General features: G+C 37.5%; 1 protein-coding gene across 1 annotated transcript in view; it reads right to left on the reverse strand.

The window, feature by feature from the left end:
* Window positions 1-3,850: 3,850 nt before the first annotated feature.
* CWC27 (CWC27 spliceosome associated cyclophilin) overlaps window positions 3,851-15,597 on the reverse strand; it is a 201,397-nt gene continuing 189,650 nt past the window's right edge. The window contains exon 14 of the mRNA XM_060635677.3: window positions 3,851-4,458. Within this exon, the coding sequence (XP_060491660.1) occupies window positions 4,296-4,458 (163 nt within the window). The 3' untranslated portion in view covers window positions 3,851-4,295. The remainder of the gene's footprint in view (window positions 4,459-15,597) is intronic.

Below are 15,597 nucleotides of genomic sequence, written 5' to 3' on the forward strand. Positions count from 1 at the left end.
TCAGCGCTTTTTTTTTTCTTTCCATTTATTTTGGGAGCTGATTGTAGCTCTGCATTGGGATTAATGAAACTTTTAGCACCTGTGACAAAGGTATTCCTGCATGGCTTTGGTGAGGGGCATTTTGGGGAATAAATGAGTATTTTTTTCTATAAGCAAGGGACTTCTAATACCCATCTTAGTAAGATTTGGTGTTTTATTATTTCTCTTGGAATTAAAATTTCATCAAATTCTTATGAAAAAGGATTTCTCTAAAATATGACTTTTGTTTCACTTCGCTTCATTAAAAGGTAAAAGAAGATAAAATATATGTGTGGCAGGAAAACTTCCTGCTTTCTAGTAAGCAGAAGTAGTGCCACCTGATAAACTGTGTAGAGTCACTGGAATGGAGTCAAAGCCATAGAGAAACCAGACCTGCTTGCTTTTTTTTTTTTTTTTTTTTTTTGTGAATGACAGTGTTAAAGAATGTAACCCCTCTTAACTTCTCTACACCCCTAAATACAAATTGCTTATACTGATACAACCCTCAGTGGTAACTCACTTCACACGTCTATTTTTTTTTTTTTTTTCTTGTTATCACTAAGATTAAACAGCATGTTTGGGCAATATTCTGCATTCATCTAACCTTTCCCATACAGGCCACAGTGATACAACAGAACAGGTTTATGTACCTCACACGTCAGATCCTATCAAGAAACTTGCTAGTGACAGTTTGATAAGGACACCATAGCTTATTGAACTTGTTCTAAAAACAACAGCAGCAAACCACTCATCTCACACGTTTTAGTGACCTTGTTCTATGGTGTCCCCATTTTTAAATGCGGCAGATGTATTACTGACTGTGTGGCTTTAGAGCATAAAGAAAGCTGAGGCATGTGACAATGTATGTTTTGATACTACTCTGTTAAAAATTGTAGAGAGATCTGTATTTAATTCAATTACCTATTGACAAAGGAGAGGTCTAGGGTTAGTTTTAACTTTCACCTTGCCAACAGCTTTAACCGAAGTGAAAAAAAATGGCTGGTCAGAAAGTGAGAAAAAAATTGCCAGGACCTTTTGCTCTTCAGAAAATCCAGGATTGTTATAGACAATGAACAAGAATTGTTAATAGACTTCACTGTTTCAGGGTAGTATCTCTAGGGCAAGACACATAAAAGTAAACCCAAATAAATAAAATGAACCATAGAGGCTCATTTTAGAATGAACCATAAAGGCTAATTTTCTTACATGTTTTTATTTTTTTGTCTTTTGAACTGATTTTTTTTTTTTTTTTTTTTGGCCCAAACACATTCCTGTGACATTTCCAAAGACTTTACTATAAGCACATTAAATACCATATTTAATAGATTATTTAAGTTTTTAAGCTTTAAAACATTGTTATTATTAAGTTAAAAGTGAATTTTATTCTCATGGTGAAATTTTCTGATGGGATTCTATCTAATCTTTGAAATTTCATATCTTTCTGCTCCTTGTGGTTAAAGCAGGATAAGGAGCATTCAACCAACTGAGGGTTTAATTTTGTCACTTTGTTATCTCTTTATACCTACAAATGTCATTCTTCCAGCTTGTGCTCTGGAGCTCTGTGGTCCCCTCTGTTGTTGGGATATAGTACACTGGTAAAGATGGAGATATTCAGGGAGAAACAGGAGAGAAACCTATAGGATTCTTTGATAGAAACAAATGCAGTGCTAATGCATTTCATAATAACCAACAGAAACTTTATGAATATCTGTGAAACAACTGATGTTATAACTTTGTGGTGAGGGGAAGACGGCACGCTTCCAAACACTGGCTTATATTTTGGTGGGTTTGTGTCTGATCACTCTGCTTTTGAGTGGGTTGACATTTCTCCAGAACTCCCATATCATACCCTCTCCTCCTCTTTGAAACATTGTCCTACTTCTGAAGCAAAAAAGAAAGTGTTCTTGTTAGTATCGGGAGCCCCTTATGTTTTCTCATCTCAGATTCTATAAAGGATCATAAAGGAAAAAACATGAAATATTTCAGGGATACTAGAATGTAGAGAGGGAATAATATAATAGGACTGAGTACCCACAATCTCCCTTAAGAAGTGAAACATTACAAATGAAGCCCCTTATATATTCCTTGTGCCTCCTCAGAGGTTACCACTGTTTTCATACATGTTTTTATACTTCTGCCACACATTGCCACATGTGTACATCCATAAACAAAGTAGAATGCTGTTTTGCTTGTTTACATTTTTATATAGATGGTTCCCTTTTTCCCCCCATTATTATTATTTTTAAATGTGTATTTATTTATTTTGAGAGAGAGAGAGAGAAATAGCACAAGCAGGGGAGGGGTAGAGAGAATCCCAAGCTAACGGCACATGTGGTGCCCGTGAACTGTGAGATCATGACCTGAGCCAAAACCAAGAGCCAGATTTAACCAACTGCGCCACCCAGGTGCCCCTCACATTATTATTATTTTCTTAATAAAGATGTCATATCCACATCCTATTTAAAAATTTTTTTTAATGTTTATTTATTTTTGAGAGAGACAGAATGCTAGCGGGGGAAGTACAGAAAAGGAGGGAGACACAGAATCCGAAGCAGGCTCCAGGCTCTGAGCTGTCAGCAGAGAGCCTGACACAGGGCTCGAACCCATGGACTGTGAAATCATGACCTGAGCTGAAGTCTGTTGCCTAATTGACTGAGCCACCCAGGTGCCCCTACACATATAACTCTTGTTTATTAATCTTTACCACTACAAAGTATTCCATAGTATGGCAATACAACAATTTAGTTATCCATTCTTTGGTTGATGCTTTTGTGTATATTTAGTACAGGTTTTCTTGAGCAATGTTGTGAGAATTTCTTTAGGGGACAGACCTAAGATTAGAATTTTTGGATAACTGGATATGCCTATCTTTAACTTCACTAGATACTGCCATGCCCCCAAAATTGAATCATCAGCAGTGAAACCAGCAATCTGTATAATAAACCCTCCGGGTTCGAAGTTTCAGATTCAGTAATCTGGAAGTATAGTCATGGTGGTGGGGAGTCTGGCAAGAATTTGCATTTCCTTTTTTTTTTTTTTAATTTTTTAAAAATGTTCATTTATTTTTGTGAGAGACAGAGAGACAGAGCATGAGTGGGGAAGGGGCAGAGAGAGAGGGAGACACAGAATCCGAAGTAGGCTCCAGGCTCTGAACTGTCAGCACAGAGCCTGACGCAGGGCTTAAACTCATGAACTGGGAGATCATGACCTGTGCTGAAGTTGAATGCGCAACTGACTGAGCCACCCAGGCGCCCCAAGAATTTGCATTTCTAACGTCCCCAAGTAATGCTATTGCCACTGCATTGTAGTGCCTGGGACTACATTTTGAGAACAAGTGCTCTAGGGAAAGTCTATTGGATTACTTTTGGGAAAAGAGAGCCGATGAGACACTACGTGGAAAGATGTGGCTGGTGAGGTTTTATTAGGTAACCGAAAGTTAGCCTGAGGTATTATTTGAGGATTCAGATTCTAGAAAAACTGAGTTAGTATAGCTAATATACAGTAAATAACCAGTGTGAGTGGTTGTCATCAAGAGCTAAATTCTTGATAGTTCTGTTGCTAGAGTGTCACCTCTGCATGTGCTCTTGTTGCTATGCTGAAAGGGCAGAGGAGTGGGCAGGAGGCCTGCTGTCGGGCCAGGGTATGCAGTAAGCTTGGCTGATCTTACTTAGTGTATTAGCGTCTTGATTACGTCTGTAAAACCCAGGCATTGGCTTAGATGCAGGTGACAATATTCCCTTGGAGATTCCTCAGGCTTTAAGGCATGAAGCTACTGGGTCTTACTGATTTGGCTATTTTTAGATATTTATATGCAAAACGACAACAACAAAAATCAATCTTTATGTATATAATTTTTATTCTATTCCAAATTCAGTACTGTGGTAACAGAATGCCAGGGAGGTTTTCCCTTAAATACTCTTTCTTGAAAGAAACTTCTTATAAAAAGTCTGGAAAACAAAGCCTTCACATATTTTAGGATAAAAAGACATAAACCGGCTGGCACAGTCTACAAATGGTTAACATGTAAACTGGCAGGAAAGTTGTTTTATTTCAGATTTAGCAGTAGAAAAAGTCAATTAGGGAAAAAAAAGCATGAACCAAAAGCATTTGCTTACATCATCCCACAATTTACATAACAAGATAATCTTTTTTCAAAACCAGACAACAGGTTCAAAAATACTTCTTTTCACACCCTTAAGTGATGTTGTTGGGAACAACGGCTGTTATAAGGCCATTTATTGCAGGCACATTTCTACCTAATTATCATGACTGTAATTTTATCTTCTTTCTTTTTTCTCTCTCATCAGCTTTTTGCTTTCTTCTCGTCGTCTCTTATTCACTGGATTCCGAGGATCATAGATTTCGAATGTGTCTGAATCTTGCATGCTTGCATCTTTCACTTTTCTGCTTTTATCCTCAAACTGAAGTACATGGGACATCCTGAAAAGGCAGAGAGACAGTTCAGTGATTTTGGCAGGAGAATGGAAAGTGGAAATTTTATACTATACTGTCCTTGGCATAATGAACCATAAGGGTACAGAACACCAACATGGGTTTATTGTTTGTTGGTGCTTATACCACATGGAAACCAACTTCTCAGAAAACACTTACATTTGAAAAACATGACTGGAGTTTGGTCCTGCTGCTTTGTATTTTTAGTAATGAGTCTCTTTGCCTCAGTCTTCACTTGAAGGTCCTTCCTGGATGAGAGGTTAAAAGAGCTCTACCCAGGGTATTCCTTCAACTAAGAGAACATTCTGCCAGCTTCCTTTAAAGAGCACACTCACTTAGCCAGAGTGGGCAGGGTTGCAGAGCAAAACCCCTAACAAACCAGCCCTATCTGATCCTGTTTTTAGTAGTTGAAGGGGTCAAGAGTCAGGAATGTGTTAAGAAAATTGTTGTTCAAATGGTGTTATGATCCTTTTTCTGGGGAGTTGCAGGGTTAAAAAAATTATTTTTTTTCGTGCAAAACGAAACTAAGCTTTGGCATGGCTCCATGGACTAATTTCCTCCTCTTACTGTTGATTACAACAAATTTAACCATCCTGCTTTCCCACTTTATCAAATGCTTACTGGTCTTAAGGTATCAACATGTGCTTGAATCGTAAGTGGTCATAAGCTGGCTATCCTTAGCAGCCGGGAAATATGTAAGTGATTAGCTCTGCCCCCATTAGGAGGTGTCAGAAATAAATAGGGAAGTCAAAGACCAGATTTCAAGGCAGTTGAATGAATTTGGAAAGAGAAAAGTTCAGTTTTGACATATAAACAAAACTTCTAAGGCTTTTCCTACTCATTATAAAAGCAATTTAAAAATGGGCATACTCAGCACTTTTATCACAGCTGATAGGGCTAAATTGCCTATAGGATTAACACTCCCCATACACCCATTGTAACTTTCCGATGAAACCCAAATATTACATTAATTTATTTTTCCCTAAATAAGCAGAGATTTGGGCAGTAGGTAATAGAACAGATCCCCCACCCCTTTTCCCTGCAAGTAGCACATATGCTGAGTGAAGTTTACTTGTGCGACAAACTCTCATGGATATATTCAGATTTTGAAGAAAAGATTTTGTGGCAAATAAAACATTACGAGATTAGTGATACTGCAGTTACTGAGGGTTCAGTAGCTACTGTTCTCCAGGGGTGACAAGTTGAGTCTTAAGTACCATTCCCAACACTTCTATATGAGAAAAACTACTGGAATGCAATTAGTACAAGTGATATTATTATGTAGATGACGCAGAATATACTTTAACTTACTAAATGAGGTAAATCACATTCACATTTCTATACTTCATTATTAATAATGCTACTTACATCAAATTTCATAACTCATTTCAATACATGAACATGCCATATCATTCATTAGAACTGCTGACTTATAGTTCTCTTGCTTTAGTAAACACCCTTATTTAGAAAAGGTGTCATAATTTGTGTGTCACGAGTGGACCTAGAGGGTATTATGCTAACTGAAATGAGCCAGACAAAAACAAATACCACATAATCTCACTTAGGTGTAGAATCTAAAAAACAAAACAAATCAATAAACAAGCAAAATCAGACCTATACATGCAGAGAACAAACTTATGGTTGCCAGAGGGGAGGAGGGTGGGAGGATGGGCAAAATGGGTGTATGGACATGGGATGTATAAGCTTCCAGTTATGGAATGAATAAGTCACCAGGATGAAAGGTATAGCAAAGGGAATATAGTCAATGGTATTGTAATAGTGCTGCATGGTGACAGATGGTAGCTACACTTCGGGTGAGCATAGCACAATGTATAGAGAAGTTGAATCACTATATCGTACACCTAAAACCAACCAATGTGATACTGTATGGCAGCTATATCCACACACACAAAAAAGCCCAACCGACAACCAAACAGAACAAAAAGAAAATCAGAAAGTATAGTTATCTCCTTACCATAGCAATTGCAGTGGAAAAACCATGCTGTTAAATTTTAAGAGTGGTGACAATGAAGCCCATGCTTCCTGTTTCCAATTTAAGTTGTTTCTATCTTCATTAAAAAAGAGCAGATATATTTAATGGAAGAAATGGAAAAAAGAGCTCTGAATTAAGGTAACAAAGAAAAAGCACCAATTTTATCATAAATAATCATATAATTTAGTAAGATAAATTTGTAGATTCTTTGTGGGAGGAGGAAAATAGGGTATTCATAGGTATTGATTACAACTTTTCAATTGGAGATAACTAATAAAATCCCAGATGTTACAAATACGAAAAAAAAAAAAAAGAAATGCATCATAGGATCATTGCTTATTTAAATGGATTCCTCAGAGTTTGATTTTCCTGTCCTTTCAATTTCCTACAGTATTTAAGTATTAGCTTCTGAGAATAAACAATCTCAACTCGTAGAAAAAGGCTCATCATTCTACATTCATGGTAACAAGGGACTACTAGACCCAGTTTGAAACACAAACTGGATTTAATAAATTAATGATTTGCATAGGCCTAAATGACCAGTGACAACTCAGTTCAGTAAACACACCTCTGAAAGCCAACTAATCAGTGACAGCCTTATGATTTTGAAGGTTGGCCAATCAGTGGTCAACTCAGTCTAGTAAACACATTTCTGAAAGCCAGCCAATCACTGACAGTCTCTCCTGAGTAATGGGGCTTCTGAGGCTGATGTCAACCACTAAATAATCCCTGACCCCAAAACTCTATATAAGATTTGCAACCCATTTAGCTCAGAGACTGTGCCTAAAAGCATAGCTCTTCCTTAGTTAAGTAATAAATTAAACCTTTTGTTTCAGGTAGTGAGAGGTGGCCTTTTTCTTAGATACTTCTTACATTTTGTGCTGCATTCCCCAAAGTATACTTCTTTAGGAATTTTAAGTGTACTTCCACTGATGAGGAACAAGTTTAGAAAGGTGGGAGGATGTTCTTTTTAAGGTCCTTTACCACACATCATGGGGAGTTCAGATCCTGCACTGCATTTCAGTAAGTGCTTAGCAAGTGATTATTGTGTAGATATCTAAGCCAAAACCAGGAAGTAGCTCAAAACATGCCCTTTAAAACAATTTCATTCAATACTCCCATATTGATAGTGAAAAACAAAAACCACTGTCTTTAGTTAACTTATTAATATCTTTATATATATATATATTTCTAAAATTATTGGTCTCTCTGACCAAAAATACAGATGGATTTTTTTGTAATATCCATTTCTATTAGAGACTGTCCACATTTCAAAAATGGCTTTGCCAGAACTTGTCAATTAAAACCGTATAGGCACCTTCCTCCTTTCTATCCCACGAGAGTATCTTACAACTATTGGATTTAGTTGGCTCTGGTATAAGAAATGAACTCTAGACATGTGAACAACAGCACAAAGTCCACAAAGAGGAACAGATTTTCCTACAAATTTGAAAAAAACAGAAAGCCGTAAATTAAAGTAGCTGTCTTTTTCAACTGTTTGTTTCATACACCACTGCACTAAACAAGTCCAACATTTTGATTAATAACAAACCTAAACCCAGAGGAAAGAAAGGGCTCTCAGCTTACAAACTACTTCAGCTTTAATATCATAATACTTAGCATGGCTGGTTACTCAGCAATAATATTTAATCTTTAATAGAAATAAAAGCATAATCAAAATGGTTCACCCATTTATCTTTCAACATGCTTTGGTCACTTCATTTTAAAAAGCAAAACAAAACAGTTATTATGATTTTCAGCATAATAAACTCCTGACCTATGTGCCTCCATAAATCACAGACTGCAGGAATTGAAAGCATGCCCACATTTTACAGTCTCCTGTGAGAATGCACATGCAGACTTATAATACAGACTTAACTCAAGTACATAAGGGTCTGGTCATTTACAATTTTGTGTGTCCCAATAACTCAGTACTATTTACTCTGTGGCTGGTCATGGAACTGACCAAACAAGAGCAGTGAATTTTTTGGAATTAATCGCATGCTGATCATTTACATATGAACATTTTAAAACTCGTTCACTTGAAGGCAAAGACACAAAATTTAGTTCTGATTGATAAAAAGATTTACATAAGCTCAGATTCTCAAATAAGAACACTGACTTGGGGTGCCTGGGTGGCTCAGGTGATTAAGCGTCTGACTCTTGATTTTGGCTCAGGTCATAATCTAATGGTTTATGAGATTAAGCCCCATGTCGGGCTCTTTGCTGAGATCACGGAGCCTGCTTGAGATTCTCTTTTTCCCTCTCTCTCTGCCCCTCCCCTGCTTATGCTGTCTGTCTCTCCAAATAAGTAAACAAACTTAAAAGAAAAAGAACGTTGACTTTAGTGTGTTACAGAAATATAGAGGTTTACCATTTTCATAGAGGTTGTTTGACAGAATAATTTTTTTTTCATATGGGATTGTATGAAATTATAAACAAAAGCAAACAACTGATTGTTTGAAAAAGACCTGGACCTTTAATAATCTCACTAATTTGACATCCAGTTTTAGAAGTTCTCCCACAGTTGTGAAACACATGAAGATTTATGACAGCAATTAATATTAATGGAGAACACAAGAGAGGTACTTAGTCTCAAACATACAGTAAGTACAATATAGAATTCCAGTACTAATTTGTTTCTGACAAAAATGCAATTAGGTTATTTATGCTTATGTAATGTAAGCTGTTATCTTTTTTACTGGAAATTTTATAAACGACTCGTTTCCCATTTCCACTCGACTCTTAGACTTTTGTAGGTGTTCTAACTGTTCTACATCTGTACTGTCTCTTTCATCCTCCAAAAGTTCTAAAATAGTCTTTCTTAAAAAAAAAATGTTGTTTTAAAATTAAGTAGGCTCCACACCCAACGTGGGACTTGAACTCATGACCCCAACATCCAGAGTCACATGTTCTACATACGGAGCCAGCCCGTTGCCCCTAAAATAATCTTTCTTTCTTTCTCTTTCTTTTTTTAAATGTTTATTTATCTTTGAGACAGAGAGAGAGAGAGAGAGAGTGAGAGTGCATGAGCAGGGGAGGGGCAGAGAGAGAGGGAGACACAGAATTCAAAGCAGGATCCAAGCTCTGAGCTGTCAGCATAGAGCCCAACTCGGGGCTTGAACTCACGAATGTGAGATCATGACCTGAGCTGAAGTTGGATGCCCAACCCCCTGAGCCACCCAAGTGCCCCATAAAATAATCTTTCTTATACATTTCTTTCATACCATTTCTTTGACCAGGAATTATTGGCTATTGTGTTAGACTGAACAACTCGGCTGGACCCTTAAAACTCTGTAACAACTGCATCTTCCTATCTCACCAACCTCATTTCATTTCTTTCATCAATTACTCTTTTGTAATTGGCTGTTGACTTAATTGTGAACAGACTGTCAGTTATTTGAGACAGTATGAGTCTTGTTCACAGCTGTATTCCCTGTGCTGAGAATGGTGATTTGTGTTGTAAAGCAAAGCCTTCAGATCCTTTGTACTGGCCAGGCCTGCTGGCTGGTACTAGCTCGTTTGCTAAACTAACACTTGACCTCCTTTTGTGGGCAGGGAATGTCTTTTATTTCTGTGACAAACTTCTAAAATGTCTAACAGCCTCTGCAGAAAGTCTCAGGCTCAGCACAAGCCCACCTTTTCATGACCTCTCATAGTTTAGCACATACTGATTGCTGCTTTTCCACTGTGCTCCTACCAGTGACAGCTAGTTTTATTTGTTCCTGCTCATAGACTGCAGTGGGAGCATGCCTTATGTTCTTTTCCATTGACTTTGGTCCCTAATGTAAAACTAGATAGTTTATTTTTTTATTTTTTATTAAGTAAACTCTACATCCAGTGTGGGGCTTAAAATCATGACCCGGAGATCAAGAGTCACATACCCCACCAACTGAGCCAGGCAGGCGCCCCTAGATTCTTTGTATTTTTTTTTAGCTTTTTAAAAATTTTATTTAAATCCAAGTTAGTTAATACATAGTATAATAATGGTTTTAGGAGTAGAATTTAGTGATTCATCACTTGTATATAACAGCCAGTACTTATCCCAACAAGTCCCCTCCTTACTATCCATCACCCATTTAGCCCATTAGATTTTTTTTTTTTTTTTTTGTGTGTGTGTGTGGGGGGGGGAGAGCGGGGGGAGAGAATGTGTGGGTGCACACACACGCATGGGGGAGGGGCAGAGAGAGAGGACAGAGGATCCAAAGCAGGGCTCTCGCTGATAGTGGAGAGCCTGAATCAGGGCTCAAACTCACCAACTGCAAGATCATGACCTGAGCCACAGTCAGATGTTCAACCAACTAAGCCACCCAGGCACCCCTAGATAGATTTTTTTTTTTAAAGCATTGTCTCTCCAGAGCACTACATCAAACACAGATGCACATTAGAATCACTTCAGTAGCTTTAAAAACTATGCCAGGCTTCCACCTACAGAAGTATTGATTTAACTGTCCTCGGATGGGGCCCCAGCATTGGTAATTTAAAAGTTTTTCCTGGTGATTTTAAAATACAGCCAAATTTAAACTATAACACTAAAGTTTAAGAACCTTTACATTTTCACACTGATTTATTTCATCAGCCATTTGTTCTGGCCCCTTCAGAGATGAATTGCTAGTTCCTATTGACAAGCTACTCGCATACTTGAAGAAGCATAAGTGGCCTCTGAGCCTATTAACTGAATAATCTCAAGTGTATTATCCATTTCTTATATATGGTTTGAAGATAAGGCAAGAAGCTAGATTCAATTATTCACTCAACAAACATTTGAGGACTTTTTATGTGTGAGACCCACTGTCAGACACTGGTGACCCAAAGCCAAATATGACCCAGGCCCTGCCATCCTGAAGTGAACAGTCTGTTGGGGAGATGAACACACAGATACCAGAACAAATGCATATGTTGGAATTGCCTGCAAAGTGTGAGGCAACAATTATAAGACGATCCATTGATACAGCTCTCTACGAAAAGCTTTCACATGTTGTCTGCTATTATCTTCATAGTAGTAACTATATGGGGTAGGCAAGAAAGATGTGGTTATCACCCCCATTGCACAGACTAGGTAGTGCTTATTTTGGAATAAAGAAAATGCTAAAAATGCAATTGTAAAGAGACCAGAATTATTTGTGTAGCTCCCAGGCTGGCCTTTAAAGCAGTTCCAAAAGAGAAGTTCCAAAAATGTGGGAGCCTCTTTGGGCACCTCTCTTTTAGATGGAACACTTGCTTAAAAAAAAGGGGGGGGTAATTAAAATTCACTGTAAATTTTATCTCAGCCTCAGTTTCTCCTTATACTTCCTACAATGGGGATGCCACCCCATTCTGGTAGAAGTCCCACAGGGGTACAGCCAAGGGCCCACAGCCTGACCCTATAAGGGTAGAGGTCTGGCAGTCTCCTCTCAGGCATCTAATTACTAAGGCATGCCTTGTGCTTGATGATGGTATCCAGGTCTTTTCTGTTACATATATATATATTTTTCAAAAATGTAAATCTAGCCATGAAAACTCTCCTGTTTTAAATCTTTCACTGCTCCCCATTGTCTGCACAACGAAACCTAAATTTCTTATGTGGCCTCTCTGATTTGGCTTTTGCTTCCCTCTTCAAGTTCCTTTGTCACTCGCCCCATCACATTTATATCCCAGGCATCCTGAATTGCTTGCAGTTTCCTGAACGGGGCCTGTCTCCAGCCTGTTTACTGCCTCTCTATGGTGATAACCCTTCTCTCCCTCATCCTGGCTGAGGTGTCACCCCGGATTTCTCTCCTGGCCTCTCCTCTTTTTCCGTGGGGTTAGGCCCTCTTCTGTACAGCTCTCTAGTTTAGGCTCCCTCACTAGAGTGCACTTGGCTCTGTTTTATGGGCCTTTGTACTAGCACCAGTCACCAATACTTGGCAAGAAAAACACCTACAATAAATTTCTGATGAATAAATAAATGTTTCTGAGAAACCAGTCACTTCTAAAACCTTTGGCTAGAATTCTGGTTTTGTTCACCATTCTCCTGGATAGTATTAACACATAATTCCAAATTACTTAGCTATTAGGTTTTAAACGCTTGAGTTTTCTAGGTTAGTAACTCTCCTTTCAAACTCCATTAATACCAGAGAAAAGGCTAATATTCAAAAATCTAAAACAAAATATTTCCACCACTACTAACTCTGTGCTATGAAAATCCAACACTTTCTCAAATGGCCACTTAAATTATCTAATGATTACATTTGTCTTTTGTACCCTTTGTCTTTGAGGTAGGAGGTGGGGGAAAATGCATATATTGTCCTCAGCCTCCCACCACTTGGGTTGAAAGGCCTTGCCATTCTTTGCGAAACGTTGTCATCCACGTAATTTGTCTTTTCTGTACTGTGTTGACAGGTTCTTATTTCTCTGTTAAATTAGAATTCTTAAGAAATCCAACTAAATAACTCCTGGTTATTATTTAAGTTTATCATTCTACGGGACTATAGATAGGGAACTTAATTGATATGGTTGAAGTTTTTTTTTTTTTTTTTTTTTTTTTGAGGGGAGAGCTGGAAAGGAGATTTGCATTTGAAAAGCAAAAACAGTCCTTTTTGTTTTTAAAAAAAAATTTCAGCAAGACAAAACAATTTTCAAGTTTTGCCCACATTTGATTCTCTGAAAGGACCACACCCTGTTCTGTATCATAGATGGCCTGCAGCATGCTTTCTTTGTCCATGTCACTTCTCTGGAATGCCCCACCACCCCCTTCCCATTGGTCTGTGTCCCTTGTCCTTTCAAAGCCCAGTGTAACTCCCATTTTCTCCTAAAATTCTTCTCTGACTGCCCTGGGTTTCATTCAGGGCTGGCTCTTACTTTTGAATTTATCTGAGACTTTCTGTGGAAACTTTTGTTGACTGCAGTTGGAAGACCTGGGTTTGAGTTATAATTCAGTCGCTAAATGTTACTGGAGGACAGTCACATTGCTTTTCAGGCCTATTTCTTCATCTGTGAAGAGGAGATGGTAATATGCACCCTAATTACTTCACATAATTAGAATGAGATTCAAACATCATTCCTCCATTAAGTCCAACACTTACTTTCATGTCAATTTATTTTGTATTTTGTATGTATGTATTACATACAAAGTGTGCTTGTATAAAGTTATCATTTTTATAACACTCTGTTATGCTTCATAGACTTTTTCAAAGTGTTTTCATTTATATCATCATACACAAGAACTTACTTATTTGATCTTGCCTAACTTTGGAGGCCTATATATATTTAAATTTTTTTTTAATGTTTATTTATTTTTGAGAGAGAAAAGGACAGAGCATGAGTAGGGGAGGGGCAGAGAGAGAGGGAGACACAGAATCCGAAGCAGGCTCCAGGCTCCGAGCTGTCAGCACAGGGCTTGAGCTCAGGAACAGCAAGATCATGACGTGAGCTGAAGTCAGAACACTTAATCGACTGAGCCACCCAGGTGCCCTGGCTTATATATATTTAAAAATATATCCTGTCTGTCCTAGACTACATGCCATTTGATGGGTAGAAACTGTTTAAAGAATCAAAGAATTATAGAAATTTTACTTTTATAACTTTCGTGGCATGATTAGCATGTATTGACTATTTTTATGTGTTTTTCCTTTGTGCAAAGTAACATAATCCTGAGAAGCAAAAAGAAAAGACAAACAAAAATCATCTGTAATTCCATAGCTCAGCAGTAACTAGTGTAAACATACAGGTACATCACTTCCTGTACTTTTTTAATGCATCTCTATACATATATATGGATGTATGTATTATATATGTGTGTGTATATGTATATATATTTGAAGGGATCATAATGCATATATTTTATACTTTTTATACCCAACTATACCATGATCATCTTTTTTTTTACATGGATAATTATACTTCTATGTAATTTTATTCATTTTCTAGTATTTGATCCTATAGATAATTTACAATCAACCCTGTATTGTAGGATTCTTAGGCTTGTTCATATTTTCACCTTTATGAACAGAATGCTGCGAATAATATCTATGTGAATAAGAAATATTTGGATTTTCTTATTTGTAGTAATTTTGGGAAGGAGAGGCAGGTTCAACCTTCTTTCTTTTGGTAGCATAATTCTTCTTTTTCTTTCAGAAATGACCCTTCCCCACTATGAGTCCATGTACTTGGAGTGCGATGACACCCCCTTGTGCTTGTCCTTGGGAGGGGACGCATGGAATAGGCCTGTCCAGAATAACCAGTAATTACATTTAGGGCATGGGCATTTGAATTTGAAAAGGCTAAACACAACTGGTTCAAGAACTTTTTCTAGAACTACTGGGTTGACTACATAACGTAAACCTAGAACTTCTGAAGGCCATCTTTGCCAACCCCTAGGGGAAGTCTTGGATGAGGCCAAGTGAGAGGAAAATGGAACCAGGAGACAGAAAACAGAGGGAGGGGGAGAGAGAGAGAGAGAGAGAGAGAGAGTCCTGACACTGGTTGAATTCTCTGATCTAGTCACGCCCTAGCTCTACTCCTTAAGCTTTCCATGATGGATAAATTTCCCATTTTTGTTTAAGATATTACTATCATTTGTAATAATCTTTACTAATGCTTAGGATATATTCCTAGAAGTAGAATTCTTGGGACAAAGATTTGTACATATTTAAGGTATTTCATATGAATGGTCTAACTTCCCTCCACAGAGGATTTATCAGTTTACAATCTCATTGGCAGAGTGCCTCATTTTGCTCTAATACCTTTTGTTTTTATCCCCTCCCCCCATTTTTTGGCTTTTTGAATTTCTTCTTTTGTGATATGTGTGTGCATCCTTTGCTCATGGAAAAAAAGTGGCATATTCATCTTTTCCTTATGGATTTGTGAGAATTTTTACTATGTTAAGAATATAAATCCATATTCATCACATAAATTGCAAACAACTTTTCTAGTTTGTCATTTATCCTTTTTTTTTTTTTTTTTTTTTTGGTCTAGGTTTACCTACCTATCTCCTTTCCTCTTCCATCCATCCCTCTGTCCTCCCTTCCATATAGAAATTTACAATTTTTTTATACAGTCATTATGAGCAGTCTCCTTCTGTCTTTAAAGTTATGCTTAAGTCTTTCTTCACATTAATACCATGTAAAAATCCACTATATTTTCTAATAGCACCTTTACATTTCTCTTTTCATTTG

This window comes from Panthera onca, chromosome A1, assembly GCF_046562875.1.
Source record: "Panthera onca isolate mPanOnc1 chromosome A1, mPanOnc1 haplotype 2, whole genome shotgun sequence".
Classification (NCBI taxonomy): Eukaryota; Metazoa; Chordata; class Mammalia; order Carnivora; family Felidae; genus Panthera; species Panthera onca.